Here is a 16,640-nt window from a genome sequence, read left to right as displayed (position 1 = left end):
AACTAGATGTGTGTTATAAGAGCCAAACTCCTCTCACCTACTATGAAAACTCCTCGTCTTCTCCCCTCGTAAGACAATCTTAGTGCACAGTTTTATAGCATAGTTATAAAAATTGAGAATTAGTATTAGCTTGAGTTTCATGAGATGAAACTGCTCTCTCATTCTATGAAACTGCTCCCTTCTCTCTCCTCCTAATGTCAACAAAATTGATAATGTAGCATATAATTTAGTGCCATAAAATTCACAATGAAACATTCATGGAGACTGGTCTAATGATTCTGTTATATCAGCAAATTTGCTAATGTGGTATAAAATTTCTATTGGGATTGGTGCATCTCTTAGGCCAGTCTCAGACTCTCGTGGAGTTTCATGAAAGGTTTATAGGCATTTAATTTTGCTGATGTGACATGATCTATACTATAAAAATCGAAACAATTGCAATCCTTTCTCACCAAAATTAGGCCCACTGTACCCCTCACGGGAGATCCCACTTGTTAGTCCAAAGGTTTGACGAAAGAAAGTGTAGATCCACGAAATTGATAGAAGGAAAATGTTTCCACCAAAAATTTAATACTTTTTACACCAAACACTTTTACCTACCCATCTTTGTACCCACTTGTTACTTTTCATTGTATAGAGATGAGGCAACCATAATTTTTGGTAAGACATCCTAAAATCTCTCATTTTATTTTCTTATTGTTGTGAGCTGATTAACCCTCTTTTGTTTATCTTCTTTTTGTGTTGTGCGCTGGTTGATTGAGTGCCAAACCTTCCATTTGTGTTGTGCGCTAGTTGATCGAGGGCTTTTGTGCTCCGTCAGGTGTGCCGCAGCCACGCTCGACCGAGATTGGCTCGCGGGCAGCCGTCACACTATCGCCGGACCGCCTTCGCGAGCGCCCACTGTAACATGCTGTCGTCGCGATGGCCGACTTTCCCAAGCAAGTGCCGACCTTCATCTTTGATTTTGGATTCATTAAATCAGCGGTGAGGATGCCACCCCCTCTCCCGTTGCACTTTGGCCATGGTGCATGTTTTCTCCATGGCGTCCAGGGATTTGTCTAGCGATATTTATTTTTTATTTTGCTAATTGCCGTCGAGATCGCTGATCTCCATCTTTATTCTTTGTTTTATTAAATCAGGGCACTTCATTAAATCATGGCACTGTCAGGATCCACCTGTGTTTCGCATCAGATCCTGACCCCCAAGTTGCATGTTGTATCAAGGTATTTATTTTCTTCATGGAGTAGGACATCAAGCAATATTGATCGTCTATGGAATTTATTTAACAATGTTAGTTTTTTAATTTGCTTGGATGCGTCAGGCGATGAATTTTAGAGCACATATGGGCAAGCTTTTTAGCACCAATCCCCAAGGTATAATTTTTTTTGTGAAATTAGATGTGTAATTATATGTGACCAAGCTGTTATCCATCATTCGTGGAGAAGTTCACTGCAGATGTGATGCCTATGAACTTAAGGGTGGTGGTGAATCGGAATGCCGTGATCAGCCGGGGTCCAGAAACAACAATTGAGTTTGCTCTCGATTTGGTGGAGCGTCTATATGGCAAAGAGAAGATGGAGGAGGTTGATGGGCCTTTGGTAAGCTGTAAGTCATAAAACTCCTCTATTTCTCTTTGTTGTGTTATTTCATCACGTAATAAATGATATTTTTTAGTAGTAGTTCGATGCAATCTAATTACTTTTAAACCATTTAACTTTAAACACGTGCCTGTGGCAAATATTTATAAAAAGAGAAAAATAATTTTATAAAATTTGAAAGAAGTTTTATCTCCATAATAATACTCATCTGGTTCGACTATCAAGTTAAGTATGCAAATGAAACCTGCATAGAGACTTGCCCTATCCGATTAATAATTTTTTTTTAAAAAGAAAGAAAGAAAGGCTGGTCTTATCCGGACTCAGATCGACTTCGGCTCGGGTTCCTCCGGCTCTAGTGCCAGGCTCGCTCGAGCTCGGCTCATTGACAGCCCTCCCGCTCAGCTTCATCTCATCCGTTTCTTAAACCTTTCCCTTCTCTCGAATTCCCTCCTCCCTTCCCTTCCCTGACGGCGACGACTGGGCGAGCGGCGGCGCCATTTGTCCTGTCTTCGGCCAGCCCTTTGCCGGCGACAAGCGCATCCTCCAGGTATGCCCGCCCCTTCTCTTTCCTTATGCTGTGCGAGACGGAGCACCCCAAACCCTAACCAAACTATTTGTATTCGGATCTGAATCCAGTTTCAATATAGTACCTACTAACTTCGATTTCGTTGGCAAGAATTATCGGTTGTACATGTGTACACCCATGTCCTATGCTGGGTCCGCCCGGGGTAGAAAGCTGTTTTTAGCCCACTCAAATTTCTCACCTTTGGGGTTGCTTCTATGTAAGGACGCGCTGTTCTGTCGATATATCCTTTTGGTTTTGTAATATTACTAGCATAATGCCCGTGCGTTGCTATGGCTAATATAAATTTTACCCAGACCTACATAAATTCGCCATTTTTTTTTTGCTCTTTCACTCCATGTACAAACCATGCTGTGACTGCGCGATGTATTGATTGTCCAGATTCCGATTGGGATTCAGATGATTTGTTTGGTTTCTGATTAGAATTCCGATGATTAGTTCGGGTTCCGATTAGGATTTCAATTGACGGATCAAGGAATCATTGCTTGCTTTAGAAATAGTAGAATTAGTAAATTGTTTTCATGATGAACATTGTGGAGTGATCTTAAGTGACAAGAGCAAAGGTAGAACAAAGAACCACGATTGAACCGCATGTTTCATATATAGTATATCAATAGATGGCAAACAAAATTTCGATAGAACATCATCAAAACCGAAGGATCTGAAGACAACGGCAACGGAACACGTCTAATGGCCAGCAAGGATCTACAGCAGCAGGTCGTTCCACGCATCAATCGGTTCCGAAAGGCACCAGTGCAGGCAGTCAATGTCGAAGCCCTCGTGCTCACCGTGGCCGTGGCCGTACTGGTCGGGGTGCCCGTCCGGTCGGCACATCATCATCTTGGTCATGTCCATCAGTCTCAGCCTCACACCGTTCCTCCTCGCAGCCTCCACCACCGCCGTGAACTCCTCCAGCTGCACCTTGTAGAACTCGCCCTCCGGCTCAACCATCTTTCCTGGATCCTCGGAATCGGCCGGCTCCATGGCCGTGCACTCCCCGCCGTCGAACCACCCGCTGTTCTCTTAGTGCGTCGGCACCATCGTCCTTAGGATCGCGATCCCCTTGAACCCCTCCATCCCTGCAAGCGCTCGGAGCACGGTGCAGAACGCGGCCCGCTGCGCAATTTTAGAAATAGTAGAGATAGAGAAGAGACAAAGAGATTGATTAATTTTGTATTCTCGTACTTTGCAATTTTATGTCGGATACGTATAGTTGTTCGTATATTAATTTATAGGAATCTTTGTGATCGAGTCATGTACGGAGGGCTTGTCCGACTTGCATATGAGATGGACTAAGACCCACATGTCAGTGACACAAGATTAAACCAAAAATTTAGGTGGAAACCTTACTCGCTTTAGAAATAATTATAGATATAGATGTACACATTTTGATTTTTCTTTGTTAGAAAGTGGAACTTAATTTACCTTACCTGATTAATGCTTTAGATGGCAATTGCGGATTATAAATGCTATTATGTGAAACAAAAGTTGAAAAACGACAGATTGAATTGATATTACCGATGAAAGGTGCATGATAACAAAGCATATTTGCTCCATTTTGCTGGTATCAAAAGTCATGCGGGCATGCAAGTTAAGGTTCTGATTTTGTGTGATTCAATATAACCATAATACCCCTTAGATTCTCAAGTTACCATAGAGTTGAGATATCCATTAAACAAATTAGAAGTAACCAAAACATGTCATTAGATTGAATGATTTTAGTTCCCCCTGGCTCTTTTTTCTTTTGATCTGGCTGGAATTGGTAGAGATATATAGTAACCATTTGTGTAAATGTGTTAGTTAATACGTAACAGCGATTGTGACCAAACTGATCAGTATCAGCAAGTGTAACATTCAAATCTTGAAACATTTGCAAATTTAGGACCTAGCTATTTAAATTAATGATGTGCCATTGTGTTTGATCATGCTAACTATGTTCAGATGAACAAATTTTATCTTCATTTCATTGACTTTTTTATGGGGCCTTACAATGATTATCTACCTTTTGGACAGCAGTTTTATGATTATACTAGCTTTGGTTTGTAGAACTAGACCACCATTCTGTCGATTGAGCTGCTTACATGTCCTCGTTCCCATTTTCTTTGAGCTGATTAGCTGAAGATCTAACCTATGTTCCATTTTAGGTGCTTTATGGTTGTCATTGACGTCCGAAATAAATCAAGGTTGAAGTAAGATTAAGGAGTTATTCAAAAGCACAAGGTTTCCAGCCTTCCAGTTAAATGATCAAATGACCTGTAGAATGTCAGCAAGCAAGCAAAAGAAACGGCAGATAAATTGTACCATTTCAGAGCAATATAGGCCAGGGAAGAAAACCAAATTTGACTCATCCAATTGTCTAGTAAGTTTGAAGCCTCATATTGGTCTTAAATGGGACCAGTATCTGAGGAGAGTTGTGCCAGAAAAGGAACAAGTCGGAATTTTGTGGTCAGACTTGGCCCCTTTCATAGAAGGCCATGAACATTGTTCAGGCCTTGCTGATGTTACATATGTTCCTCCAGGAACTTTTTCTCTTGAGAGCCTGAGAGGTGTGCTATCCTATGAGGTATGCCTATCTTTTTCTTACGTTGATTCCAATGAACTTCCGAGATAACTTACCATGATATGTTTTATTTTATTTTGATTCCATTTATCTTCTATAGTTGCCTTGACATGGCAATGCCATTATTTTGATGGTGTTAGCCCCCTATTTTGTGTTTTTTCCCCTATACATCAACAGAGTTTGTCCTTGATTGTAGGTATGGTCTACATGTCTGACAGAAGCTGAGAGAAAGTTTCTCAAACAATTTCTTCCAAGCGAGACTGATGCAGAAGAAACTGTACATTTGTTGCTTACAGGAAAAAACCATCACTTTGGAAATCCTTTCCTGAGCTGGCAAGTTCTCTATGTTTTGATTCCTATTGGTCATTTTATTTTCATTTCTAGGGTTGTATAGATGCATACAGCTATGCCTTCTGTTTGCTCTGATGTGTCTATATATTACTTTCTGAACATTCCTGCTGTGAGCTACTTGCTTATGTCCAATACAGTGTATGTGAAAAAGTATCTAGTAGGGTTTTGAAATAGGTACATGTATGTTATTTCCTCCCAGGCTCCCACAAGTCCTGTTTGTATCAGTGCAATATATGGCAACAAGATCCATCTTTGTGCTTTTCAAATTTGTTTTTGTGGGCTTAGGATTTGCTTGTACATTGAAGGGATTTTCAAGAATTGGCGAGGGAAGGGATGTAGTGTTTTGGGCCCAGCGCATGGAGGCTGGAGGGCTGGTTGAGGGTTTCCCTTCTAATTCGTGCTCTGCTCTTTGTCGATAGACAACCCCTTCATAGAAGCAACTAGTGCATTGAATCAATCGTAACAATATCTGTTTGGGTTTGGCATGAGCCCAATCATAACAATGTCTGTTTTCGTAAAAAAATGTTGGGACTAGAATAATACATACCGTAATCCTTTCTTCAAATATACTTTTGGCCTGAAAATTGTCCTCTCAACCTTCTATCAGTTTGGCTGCAGTGCTGTTTTACCTCTTGACATGTTTGTTGGATGTGGATCATTGATTAAATTATTCAACTATATAGGTCATCTTCTCTTTGCTATGGTGATATTCATCCGGATGCCATACTTGACAAGGAGAAGCACATAAAAAGGGATGAGAAGGCGTATCGTATTAACTTGCTTAATTACCATTCCAAGTATGCCCAAACCAGAGCAAGTCCACTATAAGTTTACCATCTAGGTGATCCCTGATATTAATTTCAAAGTGACTGTGCAGCATGGTTGACACCTTGAAGAAATGGAGGAAGAGATGGCTAAGCGGCGGTGATATGGAGACTTTATTCAGGTTTGACTTTGCTTCAAATTATCTGTCTCTTGGGTTCTTGGTTGATACAATTATTTATTTGCTTGATCTGCTCTGGTTCCCTTCGTATAGGGTTGAATTAGCTACACAAATTGCTTTATTTCGTCAAATCCTTTCACTGGCCAAATCTGATGGTGCATATGCTGACGCGAGCTGGCTTTGACTGTAGTCTCAAAATCTTGAACCTTTCTGAATCCCCACCATACTACTCGTGTTGCCGACCAGAATGAGTGCTGTTTCTCTTGTTGTCTGATGTGCCCTTGTTTGGTTAGTCTACCATGGTTACCACCTATTATAACTTGTATGCAAGATCAACCTAGCACGCTAGTTGGTGTCATCCTTTTCTTTTGTCTGTTCATTTCTCCAAGAGTTTTAGATGATCGATCTATCGAGTTGGAATGTGCATTTGTTACAAAAGCTTTCTAGATAAGCTGGTTGGCACATGACAAGTTTCAGTACTGAATTGTCTCATGTTTTGGTTTTATGGAAATTTATATTGACAATTTCAACTGATGTAGCTGTAAGCCACTAGAGAACTTAATTTTCTCATGAAATATGCAACAATAAAGGTTTATTAAACCTAATAGTTATATTTTTGAACTTGAAGTAGAATGTCAAGTGCAAAACCAATGTTCCTTGGGTGCAAGCCTACTTTTACCTACTAGGTTTCTATACTAGCTTCTGAGAAGCTAACTCAACATAATAATGAATTTCTGCAGAACTTACTAATTGATAAGTCACTGTTTTTTATGCTTTTGCAGGGATAACCCTGGTAATCAGAAGCAAGTAGTTATGCAGCTGAAAGCTACTAAGGGTGTAATGCCTATGAAGGTTGCACAAAGAATTGATGTTTCAAAGTTTATGTCATACATCAAGGTAATATAGCTATCTCATAAGAAGGGCGGCAATGATTTTTACTCAGTTTCGCCACAGGAGCCTTTTTAAGAAAAATAACAATATCTCATGTACCTCTGTGATCGGCATTTCTTTCTGCCATTTAATATGGCTGCGAGATAAGAAGTATATAGGTCCTCGGTTTGTGTATTTACTCTGTGATCGGCACGATTTTGAAATATTTTTGCCTTTATTTTTTGAAATCTGTTATCGCTGAACTGAAAGAGGAGAGATATGTTTCTGGTCCATGTTTTCTACAGTACTTGGCTGTCTCCGCTAAGTGTTTTTTGAGGTATTGTGGCATCCTGTGGCGTCAAGGGCATGCCTGGATGCCTAGGCTACTAGGTTTAACTAGGACCTCATGGTGTCCTGTGCTGCTGGGGTCACACCTGGATGGTGACACCTCAAAAATTATGCCTCTTGACAACTGTAGTAAGGGTAAATAATTGCTCTATACTTCCAAACCCTAGATGGGTGGGTATATATAGACCTATACATGGACCTCTTAATGGGCCTCTATACATGGGCTCAATATACTCCAACACCCCCCCCCCCCCCCCCCGCAGTCTGAACTACCGGCGCAGCGGTGTTCAAGACTGGACAACAAGAAAGCTAACACCCCCCCGCAGTCTGAACAACCGATGCAGCGGTGTTCAAGACTGGACAAGATGAGAGTACAAATGGCAAATACCCCCCCCCCCCCCCCCCCGCAGCCACAACTAGCCACCGGCTACGTTGAGGCTGGATCGAAACTCCGAGAAGGTCGAGAAGGGCAGCCCCTTGGTGAAGATGTCGGCAAACTGGGAGGTAGTCGGGACATGGAGTACCCGAACATCGCCGATTGCGACTCTGTCGCGCACGAAGTGTAGGTCGATCTCCACGTGCTTCGTCCACAGTGCCACGGACGTACCGGAGGAGACGCTTTAGCGCAGCAAGGTGTGACTCCCGGGGATCATGCATATGGAGACAGACCTGCTGAACAGCGTAGGTGAGGTCCGGCCTGGTGAAGGTGAGGTACTGCAAAGCGCCGGCCAGACTCCGGTAGGCAGTAGGATCAGCCACCGGATCACCCAGATCAGCAGACAGCTTCGCCTGAGTGTCGACTAGAGTGGAGCAGGGCTTGCAATCAGTCATCCCAGCCCGCTCCAGAATATCGAGGGCGTACTGCCGCTGGTGAAGGAGAAGACCAGATGGGCGTGGCTCAACAGTGACGCCCAAGAAGTGGTGGAGCTGACCGAGATCCTTCATAGCGAACTCCTGCTGCAGAGAGGAGATGACACTCTGAAGCAACTGCTGACTGGATGCTGTGAGCACAATGTCGTCGACATATAGCAGCTGATAGATGAAGGTGAGGTACAATGTCGTCTCATCCCCACGGCGGTAGATGAAGAGAGACGTGTCAGACTTGGCCTCGGTGAATCCCAGTGTCAGTAAGAACGTGGCGAACCGAGAGTACCAAGCCCGTGGAGCCTGCTTCAGTCCATAGAGAGACTTGTTGAGCCGGCAGACCATATCCGGACGACTCGAGTCCACAAATCCCGCAGGCTGAGAGCAGTAAACAGTCTCTGACAAGGTGCCGTGAAGAAACGCATTCTTCACGTTCAGCTGGTGCACAGACCAAGTGCGCGAGAGCGCAAGCGAGAGGACCGTGCGCACCGTAGCGGGCTTCACGACCGGGCTGAAGTTCTCATCATAGTCCACACCAGGCCGCTGAGTGAACCCCCGGAGAACCCAGCGAGCCTTGTAGCGCTCCAGTGTGTGCCGTCAGCCCGACGCTTGTGCGTCCAGATCCACTTGCCAGTCACTATATTGCAACCAGACGGACGCGACACGAGGTCCCACGTCTGGTTGGCAAGAAGAGCCGCGTACTCTTCCATCGCGCGACGCTAGTGAGGATCCGCCAAGGCGTCGCGGACAGAGGGTACCGGAGAGACCCGCGGCTCTACCTCGGTGGCGGAGAGAGTCGCGGCCTGGGACGCCATCCGCCGAGTCACTATGGGATGGATATGCCGAGGATCCCGATGGATGACTTGCGGGTGGTACACCTCCGGCTCGGCTCGAGAGGGAGCCGGAGGAGGCGGTGGCGGCGACGGCTCTGGTGTCGGCGTCGTAGGAGCCTCCGGAGCAGGAGGCGGCGCCGGTGTCGACGTCGAACGACGCCGGTACACCTGCACCGGCTCAGCGTACCGCTGCGGCGCCGGGTTCGGCGCCGAGCGACGCCGGTACACCTGCACCGGCTGAGCGTACCGCTCAGGTGCAGGGGAAAGCACCGGGGCCGCGCGTGGCGCAGCGGGAGACACCGGGTCCGTGCGCGGCACGACCGGAGGTCCGGGGGCCGCGCGTGGCGCGACCGCGGGCACCGGGCCCGCGCTCGGCGCAGCAGGGATCACCGGAAGCGGTGCCGGTGCGCCGGGAAAACTTGCAGGAAAAGGACAGACAGGTAACGGTGGCTGAACCACCGGGTCAGTCGGAAACAGAGACGCCAGCTCGGGATCAGAAGAAGGTGTGGAGGAGGTGGAGTAGGGGAAATCCGACTCGTCAAAGACGACGTGTCAGGAGATCAGAACGCGGCGAGAGGTGAGGTCAAAGCATCGGTACCCCTTGTGGTCAGGGGAGTACCCGAGGAACACACAACGAGTCGAGCGGGGCGCCAGCTTGTGAGAAGCGGTGGCGGAGGTGTTAGGGTAACACGCACACCCGAAGACCCGAAGGTGGTCGTAGCGAGGAGGGGTACCGAAAAGAGCGTGGTGTGGAGTGGGAGCAGGAGAAGCAGTGGACGGAAGGCGGTTAATTAGGTAGGTGGCAGTGTGGAGGCTCTCAGCCCAGAAGCGCGGGGGGAGAGAAGCCTGGATCAGAAGGGTGCGCACGACGTCGTTCGTCGTGCGAATCATCCGCTCAGCCTTGCCGTTCTGAGGGGAGGTATACGGACAAGACATACGCAGCTGGACACCCCGAGACAGGAAGAAAGACCGGGAGGTGGAGTTATCGAACTCCCGCCCGTTGTCACACTGGACGGCCTTAACGGTGAGGCTGAATTGAGTGGACACCCAGGCAAAGAAGTGGAGGAGGGTGGGGAAGGTCTCAGACTTGGCGCGCAAAGGGAAAGTCCAAGAGTAATGGAAAAAATCATCAACAATGACCAGATAATATCTATAGCCAGACATACTGAGTACAGGAGATGTCCACAGGTCACAGTGAATGAGATCAAAAGCATGCGCAGCATGCGAAGAAGAAAAAGAAAACGGAAGTCTAACATGACGACCTAACTGGCACGCATGACAGAGGTGCTTAGCAGGAGCCTTAGTACATGGAACATCGGTACTACGGCGGAGCTGAGCCAAAACGTCGCGGCCGGGGTGACCAAGCCGGCGGTGCCAGGTGGTGGAAGAAGGCGTCACGGCAAAAGCAGAAGCCGAAGGTGAGGCAGCGGAAGTAGGAAGCCGAAGAGTGTAAAGGGGCCCCGGGCTGTCACATCGTAGGAGCGGACGCCGGGAAGCCGAATCATTCACAGTAAGACCAGAGGAGTCAAATTCGATAGAACAGGAGTTGTCAGCAGTAAACTGACGAATAGAAAGAAGGTTTTAAACATTTTGAGGAGCAACAAGAACATTAGGAGGAGCAGAACCCACGGCGGTGACAGGAAGGAAAGACCCATCACCAACCATGATAGAAGAAGGACAAGAGGGGTGTGGGGGTTGGAAAAAAGATAGGATACCAGCATCGGGAGTGGTGTGGAATGAGGCACCCGAGTCCGCGATCCACTCGGTGCTGGTCGGCGGCATCAGTCCCATGGTGCTGAAGGACTGCGCCAGAGCGGCCTGGTCCCACCCCCAAGCCAGGTCGGCTGCTGGCTGGGCTGAGCGGGCGGGGTCCAGGACGACGCGAAGAGTGGAGCAGCGCCAGTGAACATGGCCGCCGGCTGGAGCTGAGGACGAGGCCCCCCTCCAGGACCCTGGAACGGCCACATCGAGATGCGCCTTGACCATGGGTTGCTGAAGGATGGCCAGGGCGTACCTCCAGCGGCCGGGGTAGGAGCGGGAGCCGGAGCCGGTGTCGGCGCGCCCCGACGGCCCCCACCTGTACCGGTGCTCCCAGAAGCAGGGCCACCAGTGCCACCACCACCACCCCGTCGCCGGCGACGTCCACGCCCCCCCTCCTCCGGTCTGCCCGGCGGGAGCAGCACCGAGGGAAGTGGCAGGAGCAGCGGAGGAGGCCGGTGGAGTAGCAACGAGCGCGGCGGGGGTGGGCGAGGACGATCCGGGTGCGAGACCCCTGGTGATCTCCTCGAGGGCGAGGTCGTCCCGGACCTGCAGGAAGGTGGGGAAGGGCCTCTGGCGGGCGATCCAGCCCTTCAGGTGGTCGTAGGTGCTGCTCAGTCCCCGTAGGACATTGAGCACCAAGACCCGATCGGACACCGGATCCCCGAGGTCGTGAAGAGCATCGGCCACGCTCTTCATCCGCCGGCAGTACTCACCGACGGAGAGGTCCCCCTGCACGAAGGTGCGGAAAGTGGCGTCGAGCTGAAGGGCGCGGTACTCGGCGTTGCCGAGGAACTGCCCCTCGAGCGCCACCCAAGCCTGCCGCGCGGTGCGGCCGTGGGTCCTGACGAGGTCCTGCAGATCTAGGGAGATGGTCCCGAAGATCCAGGACAGGGTGATGCTGTCGAGACGCAGCCACGTCACGTCCCGCGCCTCGATCGGCGGGTCGACGAGGACGTGGTCGTCGAGGGCGTAGCGGCGGAGTGTGAGGAGGACCTGGTCCCGCCAGCGGCCGTAGGAGGAGGACGCAGGATCGAGGAGGGCGGAGACCAGGGCCCTGATGTTCTGGACGCCGGCGGCCTGGAGGTGGAGCTGGGCGACCATGGGGTCGGTCGGGTCGTACCGGGCTCTAGATCCAGCAGGCGGGGCACGGCGGGAGGAGCTGCCGGGCTCGGGGTCGACGGGCAACTGGCCGAAGGAGATGCAGAGAAAGCGCTCCGCCTCGGCGACCCGGAGGGCGAGGGCGTCGGCCGTGGCACGCTCGCGCTCCCAGGCGAGGGCAGCCACGCGGACCCGCTCCTGGGCCGCTGAGGCCTCTGACTTGGCGGCGAGGAGGGCCGCGGCGAGAGCGGCGTCGGCCTGCTGCCCTCGGAGTGCCTCGGCGGCGAGCGGCGCATCCGCAGGGGGCATCCCGAGCTCGGGCCACGTGAGAGTCGCGACGGCGGGCTGCTTGCCCGCGGCTACCGCGGCGCGATGTGCCTCGGCGGCGGCGGCGGCTGTGGGGTTGCTGGTCGGGGCCTGCTGCAGGGGACCTCTGGGGCCCGCGCCAGCAGCGACAGGAGCTGCAGCAGGCTGCTGCAGGGCGGCGGCGGTGGCCACGACGGGCAGAGGGCCCTGCTAGGGCGGCGCATCCTGCACAGGCAGCTGCTGCAGGGGCTGCAAAGCGCCCACGGCGGCGGCACCCGCAGCACCCGCGGCCCCTGCGGCGTCCGGCGCTGGCGTGATGACGGCCAGCGCGGCGGCCGGCGCGCGCCAGGCGGCGGCGCCAGCGCCAGATTTGGTGCTCCCCGCACCGGCAGCAGAGGCGGCGACGGCGGCGACGGATACAGGGGTCAGGGCGGCGGCGGTCGGGCGCCATGCGGCTGCAGAAGCAGGGGAGGAGGGAAGTGGGGGGAAGGAGGAAGGGGAGGAGAGGGACGGCGCCGGGAGGGGCGGCGCCGGCGGCCGGCGGCCAGCCATGGAGGCCGGCGGCGGCGGCGGCGGCTGCAGGGTAGGGAGGAGAAAAACTAGCCTGATACCATGTAGTAAGGGTAAATAATTGCTCTATACTTCCAAACCCTAGATGGGTGGGTATATATAGACCTATACATGGGCCTCTTAATGGGCCTCTATACATGGGCTCAATATACTCCAACAACAACTGATTGATGTGGGCACTCCATTCTCTCACATTAAATCTGTTATTTTCCAATTTCCATAGAATCTATTTGTTTTTCCAGGCTGTAACTTACTTAATCAACTGTTAAGTTTGTTACCTTCTTTCGTATTTTTCGTATGAAGAATAGTGTTAGGGGTGTGGTAATGTGCAAACTTGGTTTTGAACTGGGTCAGAATTTCCTAAATTAGTCTGCATCATTGGATGTGATGCTACCTGTGAAAATGATTATCAGCAGTGAATGGCCTGTTCATTGCCTTTTTTTTTAATGCCTGGCTAATACTTTTGTTGTCATTCTTAAGTTGGACATTTCACCACCAATATTGGTCAAAGCACATTAATACAAATTATAAAATATATAATAAAAGAAAGTAGTTTTCGAAGGTGATCCACTTTGTTCTTAGATTGCTGAATTACAACATCTATTTCAGAATTTAGATCATCATTGTATGATGGATTTTATTGAATGCCGTGGCACCTTTTGTAACCTTTTCCAGGTTAGTAGAACACAACTCAACCATATCAAGAGACTGAAGCAATCTGGGGATGGCATTCAGACCAAGCATGTTTCACGTGTAATTGGTGGCCTTGATAAATCCCATGTAAAACCATATGGAGCTTTATTAGAGGATGAACAGAGGAGGTTGAATGAACATTGGTAAGTAATGCTTTAATTTATTATGTATGTGTTATGTGGATTGTTATTCTTATGAGGAAGTATTTACATAACAGGTTGAACATGTCGTGCAATGATATACCTTCTGCTTTTGAGGTTCTTAAGGATAGGAAGGTCCAGGTGGAGAAATCAAGAAAGTTATTAAGCCTTGAGCTTGAAGAGAAGAATGTATCTGTCTCGAGAAAGGTTCGCTGTGACTTGTCCTTCAATTCTTCTTCTTAAGTCTTAGTTTTAGTGCTCGAGAGAGGTCCTTTACTTGAATGTATAAAAAAACACAGTGTATGATAGCAGTTCATGCTTACTTCTGTTATGTATCTTGCCATTTTACAATGTACCATATCATTCACCAGTGTAGCAGAATTCCTATTCAATGTTAATGCTATAGATGAGAATACCATGACAATAAAGATATTGAATTTGTAATAGAGGCATCTAGTATGAAAGAACTAGGTAGTATTTGATTTGCTCTGTAGTTCTATCTTATTTATATAAGGTAGTTACATTGCCATTTTCTTAAGAAACTATACTTTGTTGTAATCTTCTTAATGGAAATAAATTCTTATAAAAAACAATCTCAATTTATTTTTAATACTGAATAGGTGATTATGGTTTATTTATGTTTGTTTATGATGAGAAGGCAGAGCAGTTAACAGACATAATGAAAGAGCTAGGACAACCTGGTGCTAGCGAAAATGATGGTACCCCAATTTTGCAAAATAACCAGGTAGAACACTCACCTCAAAGTATGTTGCCAGATGGGGATGATCAGAACACATCTCTTCAAGACTGCGATGATGAGCCAACTAAGTATATGGAAGCCTCTATTTACCATATTGGCTATCCAAATGTGGAAGATCACAACCTCATGGTAGTCAGGGGCACCGACATAACTAGTCATGGGAAGCAAAACTCTGATGTGCAGTATCATAATGGTGTCAGCTGCATAGATAAAGGCATTTCCTGCTGTGGCAACAACCCTGACAAGCAGGATGATGATCTCACAGATATCAAATTGTGTAAAGACGGCCTGGATGTTAACAGTGAAGATATTGAAGAAATCAGCTACAAAGGTGCAACCAATAACAACTATAGCTCAGAGAATCAAGAGATTAAGTCCATTAATTATACAAACACACATGTTGACACTCTTGACTGCGGAAATTTGCAACTAGAAGATCTTGAAGGTCCATCAGTTCATGCTCATGAACAAGATCAGGACCTGGAAAGCATCAGCCATGATGTTTTGAATCACAATTGTGGCCGTAGTGCAAATATTTCTTCAGAAATGAGTTATCCAAAGACGCACGATGTAACTGTGAATCACGTAGAGACTGAGAACGTTATGATGATACCGTCAAACAGTTCTTCACTATTACTTAAGTCCTCTGGAGAACAAATGCACGTGGAAGTTTTTCTGGATCTAAATGACCAAGTAGCAAAAGGTGAGAAAAACAAATGGCAGTTGGCAGGCCCTCTCCAGTCCCATTATCATCGCCCAGAGATTATAAATAATGGCTCAGGTAACTTACAGATTACACAACCTTATCTCTCTTCAGGACAACTGAGTTCTTCAGGTTACTTGGATAATGGCGTATTAAGTCAGCAGCAGGATCAACTCACCACATCCGCCTTTATAATGGACAACCCATCATCAGTTATTGAGTCGTTCTCAAATCTGCAGAGCAATGGTGCAATCCAGATGGCAAAGGACATTGGAGCAGCCTCCTACCCTCTTCAACATGCAAATAGCATCGAACCTGGTTTGCATTCTTTGGTGAATAACCGTTTGGCTCAATCTGCCCCATTTCCCAGGTCCTTGCAGGAGCAGGAGCAGGAGCAGTTAACTGATCAGAATGATAATTGTCTCTACGGACAACTTCACAAGGATTATTGTGCTGATGTGAGTTTTCCAACTAAAACAAACCCTCCTATATCTGAGCAGCATTCTTATGCTGCTTTTGGTCCCATGGATCATAGGTATAACTGGTTCCCCGATGGTTGTCAGTTGCATAATAATAATATGTCAGGATTGGAGTCCGGTAACTGCTTAACCCAGGCCTTGCCAAGTGGAAGCAACACCGATGGAACTCTGTTCAGCGCCATATCTCAGTACAAGCAGCCATCAGTACACCTGGGACATGGTGGGTCAAGCCGCAGCCAGGTCCTTGAACCAAGGAATCAGGTTCGTCCGCCACAAAACTTTCTCCCTAAGAGTCAAGACACAAACCCTCCGTTTTCAGATATGTATGGCTACACCCAGGATATGACCAGTCAGACGAGCAGTCAGATAGCACCTGTAGGCTCTCTGGATGGCTCACATTGGACAAACTTCATACAGCAGAATCCTGCTATGGCTCCTGACTTCACAAACAAGCCGTTTGGAGGGCCCTGGACCAGATAATTCTTTAGGCACTAACTGAATTGGTTAATAAGGAGGTTGGGGACAGGCTGGAACAAGATGTTTTCCAGCATTGATGACTGACATCGTAGTGGTTTTGAGCAGCTTGAATGCCTGCCCGAAGACGGGCGCTGGGAATCTGAGCTGATGATTCCCGTTTTTGCGGTTTTCTATTTTTTGCCTTTTGATAATAAGCTGTGCCCCAATTCCCATGTGTAGGCTGTGCCCTCAGCAAACCAAAACCTGATGCTGGATTGTGCTGTCCTTAGCTATGCTCGGCGCACGGGCCATGTCGTCATGTATCACTATTGCACTTCATGTCGCCCGTTGTACATCTTTGTTGGCGTGTCAACTGGCTAAGAAGAAAGGCCAGGCCGTGGTTGACAATTTTGAGCATTGCTTGTGCACCAGCTTTAAGAACTGTGTGTGTGTGTGTGCGCGCGCGCGCGCTCGTGTGTGTGCTTTCTCAGTCTTTTTTTCTTGGTTGACATTCCAGTCATGTGAAGCTGTCACTCCATTCCAGTTTTGGAGGTGTCGATAGCAGCCAGTTTCAGATACACTGCTAGCTTCGTTTTGGTTGGGAGGTACTACGAACGATTTCTTTCGATTCAGTCGTTTAAATGGCCTGCAGCATCGTGGTACATGCGATGCCTCTGATCGGACAGGCCTCACGTCAAGCAGACTCGGACCACATCACTCTGGC

The 16,640-nt window shown here is 48.3% G+C and overlaps 1 protein-coding gene across 8 annotated transcripts; it reads left to right on the top strand.

The window, feature by feature from the left end:
- Window positions 1–1,979: 1,979 nt before the first annotated feature.
- LOC120659986 lies at window positions 1,980–16,354 on the top strand. Of its 8 annotated transcripts, none has more exons than XM_039938297.1 (11): window positions 1,980–2,145; window positions 4,326–4,744; window positions 4,938–5,074; window positions 5,776–5,889; window positions 5,970–6,038; window positions 6,818–6,932; window positions 13,361–13,521; window positions 13,596–13,725; window positions 14,177–15,439; window positions 15,545–15,721; window positions 15,800–16,354. In XM_039938297.1, the coding sequence occupies exons 2-11, from the start codon at window positions 4,430–4,432 to the stop codon at window positions 15,938–15,940; spliced, it is 2,622 nt and encodes an 873-aa protein (XP_039794231.1). In that variant the 5' UTR covers window positions 1,980–2,145; window positions 4,326–4,429; the 3' UTR covers window positions 15,941–16,354. The 8 variants fall into 8 exon arrangements, 7 of the variants coding, with proteins under 7 accessions (XP_039794231.1, XP_039794230.1, XP_039794229.1 ...); XR_005669302.1 differs by having other exon boundaries at window positions 1,981–2,145; window positions 15,567–15,721; XM_039938296.1 differs by having other exon boundaries at window positions 14,177–14,981; window positions 15,096–16,354.
- Window positions 16,355–16,640: the final 286 nt, after the last annotated feature.

The sequence above is a fragment of the Panicum virgatum genome, chromosome 2N, assembly GCF_016808335.1.
Source record: "Panicum virgatum strain AP13 chromosome 2N, P.virgatum_v5, whole genome shotgun sequence".
Lineage (NCBI taxonomy): Eukaryota > Viridiplantae > Streptophyta > Magnoliopsida > Poales > Poaceae > Panicum > Panicum virgatum.
The sequence above is the reverse complement of the archived record's forward strand: the minus strand, read 5'-3'. Positions and strand labels throughout refer to the sequence as shown.

What these genes read in the sequence shown, in the direction of transcription:
- LOC120659986 (XM_039938293.1), top strand. Translation starts at nt 4,430, where the DNA reads ATGACCTGTAGAATGTCAGCAAGCAAGCAAAAGAAACGGCAGATAAAT. An exon ending in AGGAGGTTGAATGAACATTG is followed by an intron (nt 13,522 to 13,595) that starts GTAAGTAATGCT and finishes TTTACATAACAG; the next exon opens with GTTGAACATGTCGTGCAATG. An exon ending in ATGTATCTGTCTCGAGAAAG is followed by an intron (nt 13,726 to 14,176) that starts GTTCGCTGTGAC and finishes TATGATGAGAAG; the next exon opens with GCAGAGCAGTTAACAGACAT.